This window comes from Thermomyces dupontii, assembly GCF_041956625.1.
Source record: "Thermomyces dupontii strain NRRL 2155 unplaced genomic scaffold VTN31scaffold_8, whole genome shotgun sequence".
NCBI lineage: Eukaryota > Fungi > Ascomycota > Eurotiomycetes > Eurotiales > Trichocomaceae > Thermomyces > Thermomyces dupontii.
The window spans coordinates 107,950-129,211 of record NW_027192314.1 but is presented as its reverse complement, the minus strand read 5'-3'; the positions used below and the strand labels follow the sequence as shown (position 1 = coordinate 129,211).

At 54.1% G+C, this 21,262-nt stretch overlaps 8 protein-coding genes across 8 annotated transcripts; 4 read left to right on the top strand and 4 right to left on the bottom strand.

The window, feature by feature from the left end:
* Nucleotides 1-233: 233 nt before the first annotated feature.
* VTN31DRAFT_6804 (uncharacterized protein) lies at nucleotides 234-1,780 on the top strand (the record flags this gene model as incomplete). Its single annotated transcript, XM_069407455.1, has 5 exons — nucleotides 234-357; nucleotides 408-464; nucleotides 528-867; nucleotides 923-1,363; nucleotides 1,426-1,780. 5 exons carry the CDS (start codon nucleotides 234-236, stop codon nucleotides 1,778-1,780), a joined length of 1,317 nt encoding a protein of 438 aa, XP_069258107.1.
* A 478-nt stretch (nucleotides 1,781-2,258) lies between these two features.
* VTN31DRAFT_6803 (uncharacterized protein) lies at nucleotides 2,259-3,185 on the top strand (the record flags this gene model as incomplete). The annotated part of the gene is made up of 3 exons (XM_069407454.1): nucleotides 2,259-2,277; nucleotides 2,338-2,402; nucleotides 2,469-3,185. 3 exons carry the CDS (start codon nucleotides 2,259-2,261, stop codon nucleotides 3,183-3,185), a joined length of 801 nt encoding a protein of 266 aa, XP_069258106.1.
* A 2,844-nt stretch (nucleotides 3,186-6,029) lies between these two features.
* VTN31DRAFT_6802 (uncharacterized protein) lies at nucleotides 6,030-7,297 on the bottom strand (the record flags this gene model as incomplete). The annotated part of the gene is made up of 8 exons (XM_069407453.1): nucleotides 6,030-6,386; nucleotides 6,436-6,523; nucleotides 6,579-6,853; nucleotides 6,917-6,928; nucleotides 6,990-7,009; nucleotides 7,083-7,129; nucleotides 7,200-7,207; nucleotides 7,286-7,297. The coding sequence occupies 8 exons, from the start codon at nucleotides 7,295-7,297 to the stop codon at nucleotides 6,030-6,032; spliced, it is 819 nt and encodes a 272-aa protein (XP_069258105.1).
* Nucleotides 7,298-9,490: 2,193 nt separating this feature from the next.
* Nucleotides 9,491-12,723, top strand: VTN31DRAFT_6801 (uncharacterized protein; the record flags this gene model as incomplete). The annotated part of the gene is made up of 5 exons (XM_069407452.1): nucleotides 9,491-9,608; nucleotides 9,669-9,826; nucleotides 9,893-12,205; nucleotides 12,262-12,584; nucleotides 12,636-12,723. The coding sequence occupies 5 exons, from the start codon at nucleotides 9,491-9,493 to the stop codon at nucleotides 12,721-12,723; spliced, it is 3,000 nt and encodes a 999-aa protein (XP_069258104.1).
* Nucleotides 12,724-13,017: 294 nt separating this feature from the next.
* Nucleotides 13,018-13,827, bottom strand: VTN31DRAFT_6800 (uncharacterized protein; the record flags this gene model as incomplete). Its single annotated transcript, XM_069407451.1, has 4 exons — nucleotides 13,018-13,161; nucleotides 13,220-13,674; nucleotides 13,746-13,764; nucleotides 13,825-13,827. The coding sequence occupies 4 exons, from the start codon at nucleotides 13,825-13,827 to the stop codon at nucleotides 13,018-13,020; spliced, it is 621 nt and encodes a 206-aa protein (XP_069258103.1).
* A 425-nt stretch (nucleotides 13,828-14,252) lies between these two features.
* VTN31DRAFT_6799 (uncharacterized protein) lies at nucleotides 14,253-15,826 on the top strand (the record flags this gene model as incomplete). Its single annotated transcript, XM_069407448.1, has 2 exons — nucleotides 14,253-14,389; nucleotides 14,449-15,826. 2 exons carry the CDS (start codon nucleotides 14,253-14,255, stop codon nucleotides 15,824-15,826), a joined length of 1,515 nt encoding a protein of 504 aa, XP_069258102.1.
* Nucleotides 15,827-16,124: 298 nt separating this feature from the next.
* VTN31DRAFT_6798 (60S ribosomal protein eL36) lies at nucleotides 16,125-16,841 on the bottom strand (the record flags this gene model as incomplete). The annotated part of the gene is made up of 3 exons (XM_069407447.1): nucleotides 16,125-16,208; nucleotides 16,261-16,443; nucleotides 16,794-16,841. The coding sequence occupies 3 exons, from the start codon at nucleotides 16,839-16,841 to the stop codon at nucleotides 16,125-16,127; spliced, it is 315 nt and encodes a 104-aa protein (XP_069258101.1).
* A 635-nt stretch (nucleotides 16,842-17,476) lies between these two features.
* Nucleotides 17,477-20,632, bottom strand: VTN31DRAFT_6797 (uncharacterized protein; the record flags this gene model as incomplete). Its single annotated transcript, XM_069407446.1, has 8 exons — nucleotides 17,477-18,202; nucleotides 18,251-18,363; nucleotides 18,410-19,145; nucleotides 19,193-19,472; nucleotides 19,523-19,866; nucleotides 19,917-20,093; nucleotides 20,166-20,441; nucleotides 20,501-20,632. The coding sequence occupies 8 exons, from the start codon at nucleotides 20,630-20,632 to the stop codon at nucleotides 17,477-17,479; spliced, it is 2,784 nt and encodes a 927-aa protein (XP_069258100.1).
* Between the last annotated feature and the right edge of the window lie 630 nt (nucleotides 20,633-21,262).

Sequence of the window (21,262 nt, the reverse complement as noted above, 5' to 3'; positions counted from 1 at the left end):
GAATTGGCCATATTGGAGCGCAATTGCAGTGAAAAATAGCACCATAAACCGGGAACACTGCCCTTGATGCTGTTTTCGGGTTACGGTGAAGCTCCCCGCGGTCAAATTCTGAGACTCGACTCACGGCGTCAATATTTTCCATTCCATCCCCCTCCGTCCTTTAAATTTCTCTCTGCTACCACCTGCTCTTCTTCTCCAATTGTCCAAGCTTGTCCCGTCACAAGTTCGACAGAATGCCCATCTCCAAGATCCACGCTCGCTCTGTTTACGACTCGCGTGGTAACCCCACCGTCGAGGTCGAGGTTATCACCGAGACTGGTCTTCACCGCGCCACTGTCCCCTCTGGTGCCTCGACGGGTGCGTGATTGCCCTTTCACAAGTTCAACATCGGTCACTGACCAGTACAGGCCAGCATGAGGCTCACGAGTTGCGTGATGGCGACAAGTCCAAGTGGCTCGGCAAGGGTAAGCAGGATCAAGCCTCACCACAGTAAATGGTCGGAGAATAGTAAGCTTATTTTGGGGCAGGTGTCTTGACTGCCGTCAAGAACGTCAACGAGGTCATTGCCCCCGCCCTTATCAAGGAGAACATCGACGTCAAGGACCAGAGCAAGGTCGACGAGTTCCTCATCAAGCTGGACGGCTCCCAGAACAAGTCCAAGCTGGGTGCCAATGCCATCCTCGGCGTCAGTCTGGCTGTTGCCAAGGCGGGTGCTGCTGAGAAGGGCGTCCCGCTGTATGTTCACATCTCCGACCTCGCGGGCACCAAGAAGCCCTACGTCCTGCCCGTTCCGTTCCTGAACGTCCTCAACGGTGGTTCTCACGCCGGCGGTCGCCTCGCCTTCCAGGAGTTCATGATTGTGCCTTCGTAAGTTGCGAGAACGGCTTGGGGGTGAGAGAATGCAAAGTTGACCAAGTTCTAGTTCCGCGCCTACCTTCTCCGAGGGTCTCCGCCAGGGTGCTGAAGTCTACCAGAAGCTCAAGTCTCTGGCCAAGAAGAGGTACGGCCTGTCCGCCGGCAACGTGGGTGACGAGGGCGGTGTTGCTCCCGACCTTCAGACTCCTGAGGAGGCTCTGGACCTCATCACTGCTGCTATCGAGGAGGCCGGCTACACTGGCCAGATCAAGATCGCCCTGGACGTTGCCTCGAGCGAGTTCTACAAGCCTGACGCCAAGAAATACGACCTGGACTACAAGAACCCCGAGAGCGACCCGTCCAAGTGGCTCACCTACGAGCAGCTGGCGGATCTGTACAAGTCGCTGGCGGCCAAGTACCCGATTGTCAGCATTGAGGATCCTTTCGCCGAGGATGACTGGGAGGCTTGGAGCTACTTCTTCAAGACCTCTGACTTCCAGATCGTCGGGTAAGACCACGGATGCCACAAGCCAGATTGCATGAATTACAGGACCGGCTAATGCAGTCTAGTGATGACCTGACCGTCACCAACCCCCAGCGCATCAAGAAGGCCGTCGAGTCCAAGTCGTGCAACGCCCTGCTGCTCAAGGTCAACCAGATCGGCACCCTGAGCGAAGCCATCCAGGCTGCCAAGGACTCGTACGCCGCCAACTGGGGTGTCATGGTCTCGCACCGATCCGGTGAGACCGAGGACGTCACCATTGCCGACATTGTCGTCGGTCTGCGCTCCGGCCAGATCAAGACTGGTGCGCCGGCGCGCTCTGAGCGTCTGGCTAAGCTGAACCAGATCCTGCGCATTGAAGAGGAACTGGGCGACAAGGTTGTGTATGCCGGCAACAACTTCCGCAATGCTGTCAACCTGTGACGGATTGCTCTCAATACTGTGATTGTGACTTAATGATTAGATGAGTTAGGATATGAATGAAACCGTACGACTGTATTCATCCTCGTAACCTTGGAGCCTCGTGTACTTTGTTGTCCATCTCGCATGATCAGTCAGTCAGTCAGTCAGATGACGTAATTGATGAGAGTCGGGCAGAAGGTACGGGACAGCGATCTAATGAGTCACGTGACTCTGCCCCTCCATGCCACCCACTCAGAAGCCGTATTTTTTTGGAGATAAAGAAGAGTCTTCGAAATGGGTCGACGGTGATACAATCTTGTCTGGGAGGACTCTCGCAAAGGCTGCGCCTTTCGTCCGGCTGTCTGCAGACTAGCACGACATTAGGCGTCACAGTGCGGCGTCGCTCGAGGTTTTGTATTACGGTCGAGTAAAAGGACGGATTATCTGAAGTTTCTGATTCCTGATCTCCTGAAACACCGCGCTGGTTTCAACGGTAACAATGGCGTCTGCAAATTGGGGTTCGTAGCGCCGCCGGCGTCGCGACGGATGAGGGGAGATATGCTAACGGACTGCCGCAGACGACGAGGAAAGCACCCCGCCGGAGATTGCGGGTCGTCGCAAGTTTGAGGACGAGGAGGATGAGGTGAGTCAGGAGCCCCATCTCAGCGATTCATTTCTCGTACGATGCGGGCTGACACGGTCACTGCAGGTTCTTGACTCGTGGGACGCCGCGGAGGACTCGGAAGCAGAGCGCGAAAAGGCCGCCGCCGCCGCCGCCGCCAAAGCCGAAGCTGAAGCAGCCGCTAAGAAGAAGAGCCGAGCAGAGCGGATCGCAGAGCACCAACGGGAACGACAACGGCGCAAAGAGGAGCAAAAACAGAGTGGAGAAGACGAAGAGGAAGACGAGTACGAGCGACGCCTACGACTGCGACGGACAGAAAAGGAGGCCGATCTCAAACACGCCGAGGATTTGCTGGGTGACCTTGACCTGAACCGGACGCGGGGTCGCGGGGCAGGGAAGCCCGTGGTGGTGTCCATCGGCGGGGACTCGTCGGACCCGAATGCGGTGATGGACCTCAGCTCGCTGCCGGTGTTCAAGCCCACTACCAAGGAGCAATTCTCGCAACTGTCGGCGGCGTTGCTGCCGCTGCTGACGGCGAATGCGAAGAAGCCGCAGTATGCGCTGTGGGTGCCCGAATTTGCCAAGGCGCTCGTTCGCGATTTGCCGAGTGAGCAGATCCGGAAAGTGGCCAGCGCGCTGACGACGCTGAGCAACGAGAAGATGCGCGAGGAGCGCGCCGCAGACAAGAGCTCCAAGAAGACCAAGGCGGCCAAGACAAAGGCTAGCTTGGTTACGGGGCGTGATCTCGACAAGGATATTACTGTGTATGATGATGATGACCTGGGGGATGATGATTTCATGTGATCGGGAGCAAAAGCCTTTGATGGACATTGGGTTCGAACTTCGAATGTACCTATCTACCTATTACCTGCCTGTTTTGCATCAGCGTTAGATGGCAATCACTATTGATTCGGGGATAGGATCTTACTTATAGACATGCAGTCCTCCAAAAGCTGTGGTTGACAATTCTCCTTTTCCGTTCTCCAGTAAATGAACTTAGATAACAGTGTTCCGCGCGGGCTGTAACTGCCACAGATCAAAGTTCAGAAAAGCGTTTGCAAAGTGTGCGCAGGCAGCCCGGTTTGGAGCTAGTAGAGGATTTTGTATCTGATGCATGGACAGTGTAAGGGCTGATCTGAAGTTGAGATCTCGTTCCCACAGGTACCGAGGTCCAGAGGTACCTCTAGGTACATCGGGGAAGGATCCCGTAAGAGTACCCGGCAGTATCCGCAGCTTCACACGATCAACACCGGGATTAAGTAAGTGCAGTCAGAGTTTTGTCTTGACCAGGGCCTGCTGTTCAGTTCTGTGGTCGTACAGTCCCGGAGGACTCATTGCGTTTTGCCATCAGTTAGCACTGAAGCAAAATATAAAGTTCGTGATATAGTACCCCAGTGTTCACCAGGTAGATTCCTAGTCCTGCAGTCTTTACTAGCTTCTATAGTGTGCAATGAATGCTATGAAAGAGTATACATACGAGGGAACTGTCGTGTCTCGATCATAAAATCCAATGGGACGAGACTACTACAGTAGTAGTGATCCATCTGGCGATCAAAGCAGCATTGTCAAGATAGTGTCTTCCCTTCGACGAGGAACCTTGCTGATAAAGCGAGACAGTTCACTGTAAATTTCAAAGAACGAATATCGCATCCTTTTCATCCACAGGCTTAAAAGGCAACTCCGGTGGTTGATTGTAGTGGTTGATCCAGGGAGTTATAGTTATGGATGGGACTTAGGGCTGGGAGGGAGGGTTGACTGGGATGACGTCATCGGTTCTTTCATCAACTGTCATCGTACTATTGTCATTGACTTCATTGCCTTTTGACTCTGATCATTTGTTTACGATGTGCTGATTATAAGAGTAGGACTTGTCAGAACTGTTCTGTAGAATCTCGTCTTTGCTGATCAAGGGTTCCTTGCAGTGAGCCGAGGGTTGGTTGGACAGTGATATACCTCGTCATGAGCGCTGATTTGCATACGAGCACGATGGATTCCTGGGTCTAAGTACTTACACAATGGTTTATACACGGGTGCCACGTTGAGAATGCACGAGTCCTTCTTCTGACCATCGGAATAAATCAATCCTTCCCAGGAATGGGAACGATCATTGTCCTACAGAAGTCCGAGATATCAGACACCAGTCCTACTCTGCACTGGCATCTGTTTCTCCAATCCATCGATTATGTACGTAGGTTCTAAATGCACATTTGATCGACCGTCAAAGAATCAAACGTACGGCGCAATGTGAAAGAGACAGTGTAGTTTCCTTTTCAACAATGAAAGCACAGACTCGAGACTGATTCAGCATGGCCCGACGGCACTATTGTATGTCCATGTGTTGGTTGCACGCGAAAAGGCAGATGTTTCGTCTCAAAAAAGATCTCGCACACGATAGGGAAGAACTGAAAGAAGACGACGAAAGCCGCAAGAAATTGCGCAGCCGCTGGAAATCATCACGGCGGTGGCCGTGGTGTTTGCATCGGCTTCCTTGGAGCCCACCAAAAGCGTTGCGGCAATCCTTGACGAGAAACACGGCAGCGTGCGCGTGCTTGGAGTCAGAGAGGCCATCTTCCTTCGCCAGTTCCCGTCCCGTCGATCATGACTCCTGGTAGACAGCATGGCCATGGCCGATATGTCCAGCGGCTCTCAGAGGACTTAGGTACGGCACATGGCACCAGACTCGTAAAAAAAGCCAACACATCGAAACCGAAGTCTTCAAATCCCACAGTTACAGAATTGTCGCCCGCGAGGTCGAATCCGCGATCCAAGCGCTCGGCGGCATGCAGGATGTCATTGTCATCCCCATTCGGGACGACAAAACCGGTGTAGTGTAGTACTATGTGGGTGCAATCATTCATCCATCATCACCAGAAGAACACGGCCAGTATTTCCAACCTCCCTCCGTTCCCTGCGTGCCGCACTCTACGCCAACGGCCTCGCGGCGTATAAACTGCCCAGTGGCCTCTCAATTGTCGACCCGCGCGACCCGCCCTTGCCGCGATCGTCAGTGGGCAAGATGCTCAAAGCCAAGGCACGCAAAAAGTACTATTTTCCGATGGCTTTCTGCAGGGTGCCGCTGCAGGCCTGCAGCGGGGATGTGTGTGGACGATGACGACGGTGGCTTAGACCACGAAAAGAGGTAGGTACTACATACTATCTCAGCGTCAACAATGGCTCGATCTAGGCGTATATCTGGGGGGCAATGAATCGCGCTCGCACTTGGGAGTTATCGTCTACATCGTCAAAATTCGATGGATCAGGAAGAGGACTTATCGACTACCTATGGGATTGGGCTGAGCTGTAGAGGACATATAGTTTGTTTGAGCATACGATGAGAATTGAAATGGGTATAGCAGTTGTATTTGTTGCTGTTTCTGAATAGTAAAGCGAAAGGAATCAAAAATAAATTGCAAGATCGAGGTGATCAAGGTCAAGGGATCAACCTCAATCACCGTTTACCCATCACGGCTACGCAAGAAGCTCCCCATGGACAGCTACTGCGCCCGGCTAATGGGAATAATTTGCGATTCCATCGGCTTTGTGTTTCACACTAAACGTACCATTTCACTAAACAGGCTGAGCGAGAACAAAAAAAAGACAAAAAGGACTGAAGCAGAATTTAAAGTCACCCTCTGACAAAGAGGCCGCTCAAGAAGGCTGCGCCGGATTTTCCTCCGACTTGCCCTCGGCCGGGGCGGCCGCGGCCTCGCTCTCAGCGGGCTTATCCTCCTTGGCCTCGGTCGGCTCCTGCTCGCCGCCGTCGGACGAGGTCCACAGCGTCAGGTTGTCGCGCAGCAACTGCATGATCAACGTGCTGTCTCGGTACGACTCCTCCGACAGTGAGTCGAGCTCGGCAATGGCGTCATCAAATGCCTGCTTGGCCAGGTGGCATGCGCGGTCGGGCGAGTTGAGGATTTCGTAGTAGAACACCGAGAAGTTCAGAGCCAGGCCCAGGCGAATCGGGTGGGTCGGCGTCAGGTCGGTTTGCGCGACATCAGTAGCAGCCTGTCGATGGTGAGATACGCCAGAACACGAGAAAACCAGGAAGAATTACCTTGTAGGCCTCGTGCGCAGCGGTCGCGGCCTCCTTGCGCTTTTGACCCGACGCAAACTCGGCCAGGTAACGGTGGTAGTCACCCTGCCTGCATTGCAGTTAGACATCCAGTCCTTCAGAGCGCCACACGGCACGCCACGTACATCTTGTAGTAGAAAACTTTGGATTCACCCGTCTCCGCCTTGGGGATCAGGGACGTGTTCAGAACCTCGAGCACATCCCGGCAGACCTTCTCCAACTCGACTTCGATCTTCTGCCGGTATTCACGGATGATGGCCACATGCTTCTCGGAGCCCTTGGATTCCTCCTTCTGCTCGATGGAGGAGATGATACGCCAGGAGGCGCGGCGCGTGCCAACGACGTTCTTGTAGGCAACGGACAGAAGGTTGCGCTCATCGACGGAGAGTTCGCCGTCCATCTACGATCATCAGAGCTCGTTCTTTCATGGAATCGCGCGACAGGGAGAGTAACGGAATCATACTTGAGCGACTTCCTGTATCAACATGGTTAGATTTACCATCACACAATAACAACGCAGTAACAATTCCACGCACCTTCATGTATGTAACCATCTCTGCAAACCACACGCGCACGAGGATTAGCCCATGGCCGACCAGAATGAATTGAGCCCGATTCTCAAAGCCTACCATCATAGCGCTCCGCCTGCTCACAGAGCCTGGCGAGGAAAGTCTTGCTGCAGAGACATCAGCGATGTTGCGGTGGGCTGGGCGGTCACACCCGCCGCGACTGCGGGAACGAAATACCTTTCGCGCTGTGGACGCAAAGAGGAGAGGATTGTTAGTTTTGGCGGTTCAAACGCGCCCGCGGAGGGCTAGGAGGGGCTACCTACATCAGAAGCCATGGTGTAAAAGGCGGAGCAGAACGAAACGGAGAGCGGGGGTCAAGGGATGGAAGAAGCAAAGATATGACGCGAGTGGTGGTGGGAGGACTGGAGGATTTATCTTTTATTTGGCACGAGAAAAGAGCAATCAGAAGCGCGGATGGAGAAAAAAAATCATCGACTGAAAAAGATCAAGGCTGATGGAGCGTTGAGGTTCAGTTTAGGCTTCTTTTAGCGAGTTCTGGCTTAGTCCCTTGATTCTTGTTTCCTATTGCTTGTCTCCCTTATTCAATCAACAACTTTGCCTCCTACTCGTCCTCCTCATTCAATTATTATTTCAGTTCCTACATTAGTATTTTGAATCGGCTAGCATAAATTTTTGATCTGCATAAAGACTTATAAAGAGATGACTCTCTCCATCCTGCTCTTGATTCCCACCCATCTCCTGCCTGGTCTTCAGCCGCTCTACGACAGTTAGTACTTACTGCTTGCTTCCCCTCAAGTTCGCCGCCTTGTGGTTCCACCTGACCACCCACCACGTCCTGTCAGCGCTTGGACGCTGGGCTTTGAGCCTCAGTCTGGCGTCTGTCTGGACACAATCAACGATCCTCATCCCGCCGCCTCAACCCGTGGTTGGATGCCTCGACCAAGTCGGCTGACTGCTCGGTGAAGCTGCGGTCACGTGACTATTTGTCGGTGTCGACTGTGGAGCCTGGAAGGCGGGACGGGCACGGGCCAGGGGGTCACGGGACACGGTCTAATCCGTAGTCATGAACAGCAGCACCTTTCATTTCTTGCTCTAACATCAGCTCGAACAGTTACAGCTGGCGAATGGTCACAGAGACATTGCCTTCGGGACGAACTTCGCCATGGCCTGATTTCAAAGGCAACGTCAGCAACCAGACAGGATTGACAGTTCACGAAGTGCACAAGAGGACTAAATCTTAACATCATCGGGCCGGCACAATCTCAGCCTGGAGAAAATTGGTATCCCAAGAATACCGCACTACTCAGGACCGCCCTTGAAGCCTTTTTCTGTAGTGTTCTGACCATATGCTTGGTCATCGAGGACGTCGATTTATCTTACCTGTGGGGAGGCTTCTCAGGCAGTTGAAACAAGCCGCTGTTGCGCCGTACGCCATCTTCCCAATTTCAACATCGGGCCCCGGTTGGTTATCCGTCTACGGAGCACCAATCGGGAGTGATGCCACTTTGAATAGAACACAAAGCATAGTTTTCAGCGGGCCCTCTTGCCCAGATCGCAGAGCGGTTTGGACTATTTCTTCACAACATTGGAAGAGAACATGCCATCGGCCTTGTCAACAGTAGCGGCGCCGTACTCTGACTTCTCAGCAACGTCTCCAATTCTCGAAGAGACGAATGTCTGTTGATCAAATGGCAAATTGATATATGTTGACATCACTCTGATCAACGAGGCCGCCGGCTTCCTCATAACTGCGAGGGGCCTCCTCAAGCAGTAAACAAAAAAATAAAAAAAAAAAAAAAAAGAAACCGTACGATACAAAGGATGCTGAGAAGTCAGCACGGCACCGAAGCTCTGAGGGGCCGATATTGTCATTTTTGGAAAGGATGCTGTGCTCCAGCGCCTGGAAGAAGGGAAGAACTGTTATCCAAGCGTCCGATGAAGAGTACTAGGCGTGGTGGATGGAAAAGCTGGGGTTGAATCACTGAATCTCGCTCTCGTACCCCGATTGTTCGGCAATTGACTTCTGCGCTGCGTCCTCAGGATCCCCTGCCTCCATATCTCGTCCATCAAGTGTCGCGTGCTGCGTAGCTGTGGTTCATAGATCCATTGAGTAATAGTACTCCCTGGAGATGTGTGCCGGATTCGGAACAATGTTAATCCTTGGCCGAGTACGGAAGTACTCGTAATCAACTGGAGTTCTGCCGGGCTAGCCGGGAGTCCGAACCAAGCGCAAAACGGCAAAAGGCCACGTCGCTACTTTGATAAGTATCTCTGAACCGGCGAAAAATCAAATTTGCCCAGACGTCGGCGATAACTGCGAACATTAACTTAGTAATCAATTCATGAATACATAGTAGAAGCTTCGCTGGCAACATGCAGAGAGGGTGATGAAGGAGAGTTTGGCATTCGGCGAAACAAAGCTCAGGATCCATTGGTCTAGCCCTAGCTTCGTCCAGTAGGCTCTTGATCCATCGCTCTCTGTCCTTCGAAAAACTCGGTTTCGAATCATGGAGCGCGCCTTCGCTCGTTCAGCGGAGGAGGTGCTGAACCACTTCGAGGTGTCGCCCGAGACGGGCCTCTCGGTCGAGGCCGTGCAGCGCGCCAGGCAAAAGTACGGCTCCAATGGTAGGTTGCCGAACCGGAGTTCGAAAGCGTGGTGCAGCGACAATGGCTGACAAAGAGCAGCTCTGGCCGATGAAGAAGCGACACCGCTGTGGAAGCTTGTCCTTCAGCAATTTCAGGACCAACTCGTGCTGATTCTCCTCGGTTCCGCCGCTGTGTCGTTTGTTCTGGCCCTGTTTGAGGAATCCGATGACTGGACTGCATTCGTTGACCCTGCGGTGGTATGTCCGGGCGTGCGACGGTTCGCGATAATTGGAAGCGCAGTGCTGATAGAAGAACCGGGTTAGATTCTGACCATCCTCATTCTCAATGCCGTTGTTGGAGTTCAACAGGAAAGTAGCGCGGAAAAGGCGATTGCCGCCCTCCAGGAATACTCTGCCAATGAGGCCACCGTGATCCGCGACGGGGAGCGCCAGCGAATCCGGGCTGAGGACCTGGTTCCCGGCGACATCATCGATGTCTCTGTTGGAGACCGTGTGCCCGCCGATTGCCGTCTGCTCGCGATTCACAGCAACAGCTTCCGCGTCGACCAAGCCATCCTGACTGGTGAGAGCGAAAGCGTCAGCAAGGATACCCGCGTGGTCCAGGACGAGAATGCGGTGAAACAAGACCAGGTGAACATGCTCTTCTCCGGCACCACGATCGTAACCGGCCATGCCACGGCGATCGTCGTGCTGACCGGCGCGGCAACCGCCATCGGAGGCATTCACGAGAGCATCACCTCGCAGATCTCGGAACCTACACCGCTCAAGCAGAAGCTCAACGACTTCGGCGACATGCTGGCCAAAGTGATTAGTGTCATTTGCGTGCTGGTCTGGGTGATCAACGTGCAACATTTCAGCGATCCCGCGCACGGTGGCTGGCTCAAAGGTGCCATCTACTATCTCAAGATTGCCGTTTCGCTGGGCGTCGCGGCCATTCCTGAGGGTCTTGCCGTGGTTATCACGACATGCTTGGCACTGGGCACCCGGAAGATGGCGGCCAAACATGCGGTCGTCCGGTCCCTGCCGTCCGTTGAGACCCTGGGCAGCTGCAGCGTCATTTGCTCGGACAAGACCGGCACACTGACCACGAACCAAATGAGCGTGGAAAAGGTGCTGTACCTGGATAGCACTGGCCAGGGTCTGGAAGAGATTGACGTGGAGGGCACTACATTCGCGCCAGTGGGCGCGTTGACACGTCGAGGCAAGGTTCTCGAGGACCTGGCGGTTACATCATCTACGATCCGGCAAATGGCGGAGGTGCTAGCGCTGAACAACGGTGCGTCATTGACGTATGATTCCAGGTCTGGATATGTCTGCGTGGGTGAGCCCACCGAGGGTGCTCTTCGCGCGCTGGTCGAGAAGATCGGAACCGACGACGCGTCAGTGAACAAGACATTGCGAAGCCTGGCCCCGTCGTCTCGGCTGCACGCGGCGAGCAAGTACTACGAGACAAAGCTGCCGGTGCAGGCAATCTATGAGTTCTCCCGAGACCGGAAGAGCATGTCCGTTCTGGTCGGGCAGGGCAAGGAACAGAAGCTGCTGGTCAAGGGTGCGCCCGAGTCGATCCTTGAGCGCTGTACACACGTTCTGCAGGGCGCCGATGGACAGCGTGTTCCTTTGACCGCCAGTCATGCGCGGCTCATCAACGGTGAAGTGGTCAAGCATGGCAACCGTGGCCTGCGTGTTATGGCGCTGGCCAGCGTCGATGGCGTCGCGGACAACCCGTTGCTCCACACAGCTAAGACGACGGATGCGTACGCGAAGCTGGAGCAGAACATGACGCTAATCGGACTGGTCGGGATGCTCGACCCCCCACGGCCGGAGGTGGCTGAGTCGATCCGCAAATGCCGCGAGGCCGGCATCCGGGTCATTGTCATCACGGGGGACAATCGCAACACCGCCGAAGCGATCTGCCGCCAGATCGGCGTCTTCGGTCCGGATGAGGATCTCCAGGGCAAGAGCTTCACGGGTCGTGAGTTTGACAATCTCACGCGGAGCGAACAGCTGGAGGCAGTGCGCACTGCGTCGCTCTTCTCGCGCACGGAGCCGTCCCACAAGTCCAGGCTGGTTGATCTGCTGCAGTCGCTGGGCCACGTCGTGGCTATGACTGGCGACGGGGTCAACGACGCGCCGGCGCTGAAGAGGGCGGATATCGGCGTGGCCATGGGGACGGGCACGGACGTGGCCAAACTGGCGGCGGACATGGTTCTCGCAGACGACAACTTCGCGACGATCGAGTTGGCCGTGGAGGAGGGCCGGTCGATCTACAGTAACACGCAGCAGTTCATCCGGTACCTGATCTCGTCCAATATTGGCGAGGTCGTGTCGATCTTCTTGACCGCGGCTCTCGGCCTGCCCGAGGCCTTGATTCCGGTGCAACTGCTGTGGGTGAACCTGGTGACGGATGGGCTGCCGGCCACGGCGCTGTCGTTTAACCCTCCGGACAACGACGTGATGCGCCGGCAGCCGCGGAAGCGGGACGAGGCGCTTGTCGGCGGGTGGCTGTTCTTCCGCTACCTAATGATTGGGACGTACGTGGGGGTTGCCACGGTGTTTGGCTACGTGTGGTGGTTCATTTTCAATCCGGCCGGGCCACAGATTTCATACTACCAACTGGTAAGGAATCTCAACCATTCTTCGACCTTTCTTCCAGCTAACAAACAGTCTGCTAGTCGCACTTCCACCGCTGCTCTACCGAATTCCCGGAGATCGACTGCAGCATGTTCACAGGCGCGCCGGCGCGGTCAGCGTCGACCATGTCGCTGTCGATCCTGGTGGTGATTGAAATGTTCAACGCGATGAACGCGCTGTCGTCAAGTGAGTCACTGCTGACGTTCCCGCTGTGGCGGAACCGGATGCTCGTCTATGCGATCACGCTTTCAATGGCGCTTCACTTTGCCATTCTCTATGTGCCGTTCCTGCGAACGCTGTTTTCTATCTTGCCGTTGACGTGGAGTGAGTGGAAGGCAGTGTTGGCGATTAGTGCGCCGGTCATGTAGGTTCTCCCCCATTCAATACTGGATCTGGCATTTACTGATGGGTTCAGTGTGATTGATGAACTGCTCAAGTTCATCGAGCGAAGAGTCTTTGATCGGCGTGTGGATTCTAGCAGCGCCAAAGTCAAGAAGGCATAGTCAGAGCATTATACACGGAGGCCTTTTTATTTTTTTTGTTGTCTGTTTGTTTGTCAGGTTAACTAGAGTTCTAGAGACGGGCAGGCAACTGGGGCGGCGAGTGATGACTTGGATATGTATTATCCCGTGAGGGATGACTGTACGAGTTACGAGTTCGGAGTAGATACGCTGCATGTCTGTACGAGTTAGACGAATTCGATGAAGAACGCCGTCATATTCTGATTTCCGAGGCATAACTCATTCATGCGGCAATCTCTAACTGTGGCAAGTCATGCAGGAAACAAATCCAGTAGATTAATCCTGTCGTCCCTTGAGTAACCGCTTGGTAACCATATCCTTTTCTATAATGTAGACATAAGCTCCCCAGCCCGAGAGCGCATCCCGATCGACCGCGCTAAGCAAAGCTTGGGAGATGGTCTCAAAGAGATCTTCGGGGCCCTACAAACATCACCATCAGCGAATCAACCTCCCCAAATTCTCAGAAGTGTAAACATACCAAATCCGGCTCCCACAAGCTCTCACACAAGCCAAACAACTGATCCGTCGCCGTCCCGGAGACGATAAAATCCTTTGCGAAATCAATACACCCAATACTATCAAACCCACAAATAAACGGCTTCCCCGTAGTCTGATTAATCCCCGCAACAACGGGCGAGACGAACCAGGGGCCAAAGCGGCGCTCGTACAGGCTCGACGAGACCAGGTTGGCGAGGGTTTGCGGGGAGATGTGACGCTCCTCGCGCAGGCGGTAGAGATTGACTTTGTATCGGAGGAGGTCGGCGACAGTGGAGATGTCCGTAGCCAGGCCCGTCATCCCCAGGTATGTCGATGGGGCGTAATTGAAGATCTTGGGGAAGTTGTTGGAGACGGTGAGGGCCTGCATGCCGAGGCGTAGGTCGCACGCGATGGCGACGCAGTCTTTGCCGACCATGGCGACGCAGGCGCCGCCGTCTGATCACGAGGCATCGGTGGTTAGTCCGGCTCCTGGAAGGGGTAACGCAATTCCATTGCTTCCAACGTACTGATGTCGAACGGTGAGGTCTGAATGCCAGGTTAGTATTGGACATGGGACATCCAGCATAATGGATTGGGTGTGCTCACCATTGTTGCTGCGGGGAAATAACGGCAGAAGAATCAGAATTCTTACAACAACAGATCCCCTGCCTGAGTAAGAGGTAGCAAGAAATGATTGAAGCGATGAGGTCAGGTACAGCAGTCGAGCTACACAGCTCCAGGCGGCAGAGACGCGCAAGTGAAGCTCGGGCCATTTTCTGCCTGAGGGGTCAGGCATCAATCAATAAACCGCCGCGATGATGACGCTGTATCGGAGCCTACGCGGTACACTGCTTCTGGAATGCTCGGTACACTCAATCGGAAGCTCAAGATATCAAGCCTCAAGCTGACCAATAAGTCTCCGTTCCTCGATTCGCATGAAATACTATACAGCTGACCAAAAGACGAAAGAGATCCAACTCTGTGAGCGATAGAGCGACCGTTGATACCCCGCCAGGCCACGCCACGGCCACGCCATGAGCTCCCACGTAGTGGTGATCGATCCCTCAGCTCGCCGGGCTGTGGTAAAGACCACGCCGGCGAAGCCCATGACCGATGTGCTACAAGAAGCCTGCGCCAAACTGGGCTACGATCCCAGCCAACACGGACTCAAGTATGATCCTGGAACTCCCAACTCGCTCCTCAAAATAGTACTTTCTAACACTCCTGGAGACACCAAAACAAACATATTGACCTCTCATTATCCGTGCGACTTGCGGGCCTCGGCCAAGGCGCAAAGCTCGAGCTCGTTCAGCTCTCAAAATCGCCGTCCGTAGTGAATGTTGCGCTGCAGCTTCCCGAGTCCGAAGCCAAGGGCGTCCCCAATGGCCGGCTTACGGACAAGTTCCCGAGCACGACGACGCTATGGATGGTGCTAAGGAAGTTCGAGGCGGGCGTTGCAGGTGGTATTGGGATAGAGCGGAACTTGACCGCACGCGGGGCGCCGGCGGTCACCGGCGGAGGTGACAGGGGAGCGGGGAGGCTATACTATCAAATGCCCGTTGTGCAGGCCATGGGCCGAGAGCTGGCGTCATTCGCAGACCTTCAGAAGACGTTGGCGCAGCTCGGGTTTAACCGCGGGAACGTATTGCTGAGACTGAGCTTCCGCACGACGGAGGAACCGCTCGAGGAGGCGATGGAGAAGATCTCGCAGTATTTCGAGTCAGCGGAGACAGAAACTGCAGGTGAACAGGCGGGAGCTCAGCCTACACAAGAGCAGCCCGCTGCCCCCGAACCGGCCGCACCTTCCGCACTCGCACCGGAGCCGACAGTTGCCTCAGAACCGACGGTGGACGCATCGGAACCGGCGGCACCAGCGGCTCCTGGTAGCGAGCCCGCAACCAGTCGCCCCGTGACGGTCTACCGCCCACCGGCCGGCACAACGCCGCAGTCCGCGCTCGCCGAGCACAATGAAGAAGACTACATCCCAACGATTGAGCACGCGCGATCACACCAGGAACGGCTCAGCCGGCTGTCGCGCAACACGCGGCTGCTCAGCGACAAGGAACTCGCCGAGAAAGCCGCCGCAGAGGAACAGAAGCTCGCCGCGATCACATCCGTGGACATCAAGATCCGCTTCCCGGAGCAGAGCCAGGTGGTGGCGACGTTCGGGACGGACGACACGGGTGCGTCGCTGTATGCGTTTGTGCGGAGCTGTCTCGCCGAGGCGTACCGTGGGGAGGCCTTTGTCCTAACCACCACCACTATGGCAGGCGCGGGGGGTAATAAGACAATCCCCGACGATGGCCGCCCGTCGCTCATCCGCGACATCGGTCTGCGCGGCCGTGTGTTGGTGACCTTTAGCTGGGCGGATCAGGCCGCGCAGCAGCGTGTCGCGCCAAAGGATCTGCTCAAGGCAGAGCTGCGGCGCCAGGCGCAGGATATCCAGATCCCCACCATCGCGGGCCCGGCCGAGGAGTCTGAGGAGGATCAACAACGAGGAAAAGGTAAAGGCGTGAACCTGGGGGCGTTGACGCCAAGTGACGACAAAGATAAAAAGGGAGCCTCCAAAGGGATGCCCAAATGGCTCAAATTGCCTGGAAAGAAATGATACTTCTTTAGTAGTATGTAAATACCTAGATAGATGACGTCTACCCGATAGGAATTGAAAAATGAACTCCATGATGAAATCATGTCAATATTCATGCCGTCCGTTTCGAATCCTCATGCATTCGATTCGATTGGATTAGACCAGGCAGGGACAAAAAAAAAAGCTCGGAGATATCGACACATCAACCAGGAACCCGACCCGACGACCAGCCCATCATACGGGGGTACAGTGCCCGGCGTTGAAATAGTCATGTCATTTTTCTATCCCCTGAAACTCCCCAAAACAGCCCCTTCTCATTTTAATGCCCACCAGCACGCCGAGACTCCGCAATGATCTTCTGCATCTCATCGACCTTGCGCTTCGCGCGACCAATGGTGCCGAGCTAGACATGACCATCAGTATAGCATTTGAAAGGAACATGGGGAGGGACTTACCCTCTTCTTGGCAAGCTTCCGCGCACGCTTATCCTGCGAGTTGCGCAGCAGTTCGACTACGCGTCGCTCATAGGGGGCAAGGCCGGCGACCTCCTTGATGATGTCCCGGACAAAGGCCGTACGGCGGGAGAGGCGGCCCTTGGAGCGGCTGATGCGAGGGCGCGGCTCGATGGGGGTGGTTTTCTGAAGAAGAGAGAGAGACCGGGTTAGTGAAATTCAGATTTGTCAGATTGGGAGCAAAGGCATGATTTTGCGGATGATTGAGATTGAAAAGTTGGGCGGGAGAGGCGAAAGGAGAGGCCGATGGCAGGTCGCTATTCCGTCATGCATATCCGTATTGCAAAGTAATGCTTCGGAGTCATTCTGCGCCTTGTAGAGTGCCGACTCGAATCGAGTAGGTTCAATCGAATGAATGCCTCCATTTCTCCCTCCCTCGTCCATCTCAGCCCTCTCTTCCTCATCTCCCGACGCAATCGACTGATTCTCCTCATCCGCAAACCCACCCAGCAATTTTGACCATGATAACCACTTACATGGCCGCGGTTCAAGCCCCGAATGATCCCGGAACGCTCTTTCGCCATCTCGATCGACGGGTTCTCGTTCAACCTCGTGAATTAAAAGGTCTGCGAGAAGGTGTCTGCGATATGGGGATCTTCAGAACAAGCACACAAAGCGGGAAGAAAGTTGAGAATTCGAGAAAAGTGGGTAACCGTTTTGGGTTTAGCGCCGTGAGGGTCCATGGTGCTGTGTAGCCGAGTCTCGTCTCAGTGCGGTAAGAGATGAGGGCTTAGGGCTAGGGTGAAAGGGCTGGTGTGGCACGTGAATAGGTTGCCTAACCTACCAAAGGACCCTGCTCCTCAACCCCGACGAACTGCGAGAAACGGGCAGGCCTCTCTCAAAACGTAGTATTTACCAAATAAGTAGGTAGGGAGAGGTATGCATGCTTTTAGATCAGACAAGGTTTTCTTCGAAATAACCTGGCAGTGAATTAGTATTGTACGGGTACGACGCTGGTACTATTGTGCAGAATCCCGGCATGTAAATCGCACCGAAGTCAGACAATAGGCCTACTAGTAGGAGTACTAAAGTGTTCTCACAATCTCCCTGACAAAGAATACGGCCAGGGCAATCTACAGGTTGAGGGAACTGATATCGATGGTTGCTGAACGTTTCGATTCGTCAGTAGTGGGATGCTAGCTACCTAGTATCTACCTACCTATGTACACTGGAATATTCCTCCCAAACCTTCTTCCCAGCTCTCCCTCAAATCACCGCACAATACCTCCACAGCTCCCTCGTCTAGGGTCTTTTCCAATTCCGGTGTCAGTCCAGATGTAGCTTCTCCTCGATCGTAAACGACGTCCATCAGTGCACCAAGCATTCCTGAGCCGATGACATTGTCCCTGAGCTTCTTCGTTTGCGACTTGATCGTCTCGCCAACTTCCCGCGCGAGTTTCTCAACCCGCTGCACTGTCTCCTTGGACCCCTTGGCGCCCGTCTTGGGGGTCTTCTTTGACGACGAGGCTTGCAGCGCTAGCGAGATGCTCTTCAGCGACTCCAGTACACTGAAGCTTGTGTGTAGATAGGTCCATGACGGTACTGCTGGCTTATCGGGAAGTAGGGAGACCAGGGTGTCGCCTGGTTGAGAAAGCCACTGTAAAGCCTTTGTGAGATGTTCCTCGACTTGCCCAAACAGCGCTTCGATGTCCTCGCCTGGGAGCGCCTGCGAGTCACGCAAGAGGAAGGCGATCTTCAGTAGCGCGCGATGAACTTGGACGTTTTGCTTCTCCGCTGGTGTCATATCGTCCGACTTGTCGTCCGACAAAGTAAGCTCATCGAGCAACGACACGCTGATATCCTCCTTTACTGGCTTCTGTGCCAGGATCGAATGTAGAATGACAAACGTCCGGTCAATCAGAGTTGTGGCCTTCCCCCATCCATCCTGCACACATGAGCCCAAGCCGTCCACTCGCAATGCAGGTATTCTTACCCTTGGAATAGGCCCCGGTCGCACGAGCTCCTCCATTGTTGGATGATCTGGAGCTTCGCAGTTCATAAAGGCATCGTACGTCCGCTGATCGTGTGTAGCCAACGCATCCGTAGCTTATTTCTGTCAGTCGTATCCTCTACATCGGAATGTTTTCCGTACCGGTCTCCGTATATGCGTCGATAACACCGCGTCCCACCAATCGATCGATCCGTCGAATCTCCAGAGCCCAAAGCCGTCTGCAGATACTTTGACAGAGGGCTTTGTGCAGGCTAATACTTGCCTGGACGTTGACGTAGCTGCCCATGTTCAAACCGACGGAACGCTGCCGCACCATGGCCCGATCTGCGTTCCGGTAAAAGTCCAGCGCCTGCGCCAGGGCCGCGTGCGGCATAAAGTCCTTGAAATCTCCATCAGTCGGAGGTGCACTGTGGGGGTGGATGGTCGCAAGACGCGTGAAGAGGTTGTGGCCCACGGTCTCATTCTGGATGTTCTTCGTCGATAGCCTAGCAAATGTCTTAAGCGCAAGGGACCCGGCTCCTAGAAGTAGGTACAGTCGCACAAGGAGAAGGAGAGCCTGATAGTTGTGCGGGGAATCTTGGAGTAGCCGGTTTAGGACCGCTATCGCGCGGATCAAGGCAGTACTGGGCGACTTGAATTCTTGTGCTCGCTTCCCGTGATCACTACTCCGAATTATACTTGCCGCCGCAAGTAAGCAGAAGTCGTCTCGAGGTTGGCTCTCCATGGTGAATTCCTCGGATTTCCGCTGCGCCGTCTCGCGGTATGCTTTCAAGCAGCGCGATACAAAATCATCTACTTGTTCCCTGGTCCAGTTTTCAGAGAAAAGCTTCAAACAGTATTCCAACTTCAAGGCGTTGATCAGGGGGATTTGCGAGGTCTTCATCGATCAGCTCAAAGCCACGCTGCATGAATGACCACACTTACATCCTTGGAGTCTTCGTCTACTTTTCGAAGCGCATAGTCAGCCAGCGCGATAGTATCAGCCTTTTCGAGCCGTGTGATATAGCGTCGCAAGTCACCAAAACAATACAGCTTATTGTTTGTCCGGTCAAAGTACGTTTGGCAAGCGGCGAGCATATCAGATGGAGTGATCGCGTTCGTCTCCAGCTTCCACGCAGCCAGATCGAGCAAGGCTAGTTGCGCGTTTCGTGATGGGAAGCGTTGGGCAAACCCATCCAGGAACGCTTGTGTTTCCGTCGTTGTGCTGCTGCCAGTCAGCAGGGGTGTCAGTATGCAATGAAGGTCCAGACGTACTTTCGTTCATTGATGTTCCTTGTTGCAGAAAGCAACGACTCCCACACTTGCCAATCATCACGCTCTTTCAGCAACTTCTGTGCCTCGGAATCGTCCTCTGGCATTGTAAGCAACTCTCGCGCATATGCCAGAGAGTCAGCCCACTTCTCCGTCTTTCGCAAGTTGTTCAGCTTTGCCGCGACAAAAGACCACTCATTCTGCACGATACGCGACGACAGACCGAGGTTCGGGCTATCCAGAATCTTGACCACCTCGTCGAATTTGCCCTGCGACTCGTAGATCTGAATCAACAGGTGCAGTTCTTCCGAGGTTTGAATGGCGCGAGGAGGACTCAGCAGCTCATTCTATTTCGAGTCAACACCAAGCCTTTTCGTGTACCAGATTGAGAACATACAGGATCCGCAGGTACGCTCTCCGCGGCCTTGGAGATCATTCGATATGCCAGAGTCCCAAAAAGCTTGCGTTCCGCATCCAATATAGAAGGTTCAACGCTCATAATATGACAGAGCATGATTGCCCAGAAGTAGTACTTGCGGTTCTTGGGGAAGTTGACTTGTAGACTCATCGCGGCCTGACCAAGCTGTCAGCTCCTTCCCTCCTCTCACGGCTCCAAGCAGCCTAAAGAAGTCTAGGAGACGCGCACCTTTTGCGCCGCCTTCCAATCACCCGCGTCAAACGCGCGGCTGAACCACGCAGATTGGATCTTAACATCTTGAGGTTTCGCTTTGGCCGCTTTCTCCCACAGGGTGCGAACGGTATCTTCAAAGCCAGGGATTTCCCTCAGCGACGAATGGAGCAATTCGAGCGTGTCGAGATCGGTGATCGGCGGATCCAATTTGGTTATCTCGGCGATATCGGTGCGGCCTTGTTCACGGTGCGCGTCATCGGGGTAATGAAGGAGGATTACTGCGCGCCATGCCTGTTTATCCAGACATGAGTACAACAGCACAAGTATGGAGATATAAGATTTCCACGGACCCTCAGAAACCGGCTGTCTTCGCCCTTCTTGAGCCGCTTATCGACTAGTTGCAGTGCTTGCTTGTAGTTCCGCGAGTCAATTGCATCTTGGATTTGTTTGTTGCGGCGATGGAGCACTGAGTCAGAGGACATGATTGTCTTTCCCCTCTTTCTTCCCCGCGCGGGCAGGACGGACGCTCGCTACGGTGAAGATCTTGGAGGCACAGAATCAAGCGAGATTCGAGAATCGGCTGTCTGGAGGAAAGCCTGCCGGAGATTTTCCCGGAAACTTTGCTACTGTATCTGGGAAATGGGATTCCGTTGGGTGGTTGAGTTCTGTGTTCAACAGGTACAATATTGTGGGATGATTTTCCTCCCCACTGCGGAGTCCTCTATCCATCGAAAATATGTAGGCTGTTCTATGTAGTCCAGTCTTCTCAAACTTCGATTGCTGAATTTCCAGCAGTGAAGGAATTGGTAGAAAGTCCTCAACAGATATTCTCCTTGTGCATCTACGTTTCGATCGGTTTCGGGATGAATTCAAGCAATCAAGATCTCATCTCCATCGAAAGGACGGCTATGTGAACAATCTATGAACTATGTATCTACCTCCCCAGCAATAGTAGTTACAAGTACACTTGATACAACACGCCAGAGCGGAGATGGAAAGCAATCAAAGCGCGTGCGTTCTGATACAGTAGTCAGAATGTCGATTCCAGCAACCAAGCAGTATACCAATCACAGAACATGTGATAGCGACGCATTGCTCAAATGGGTATCAAG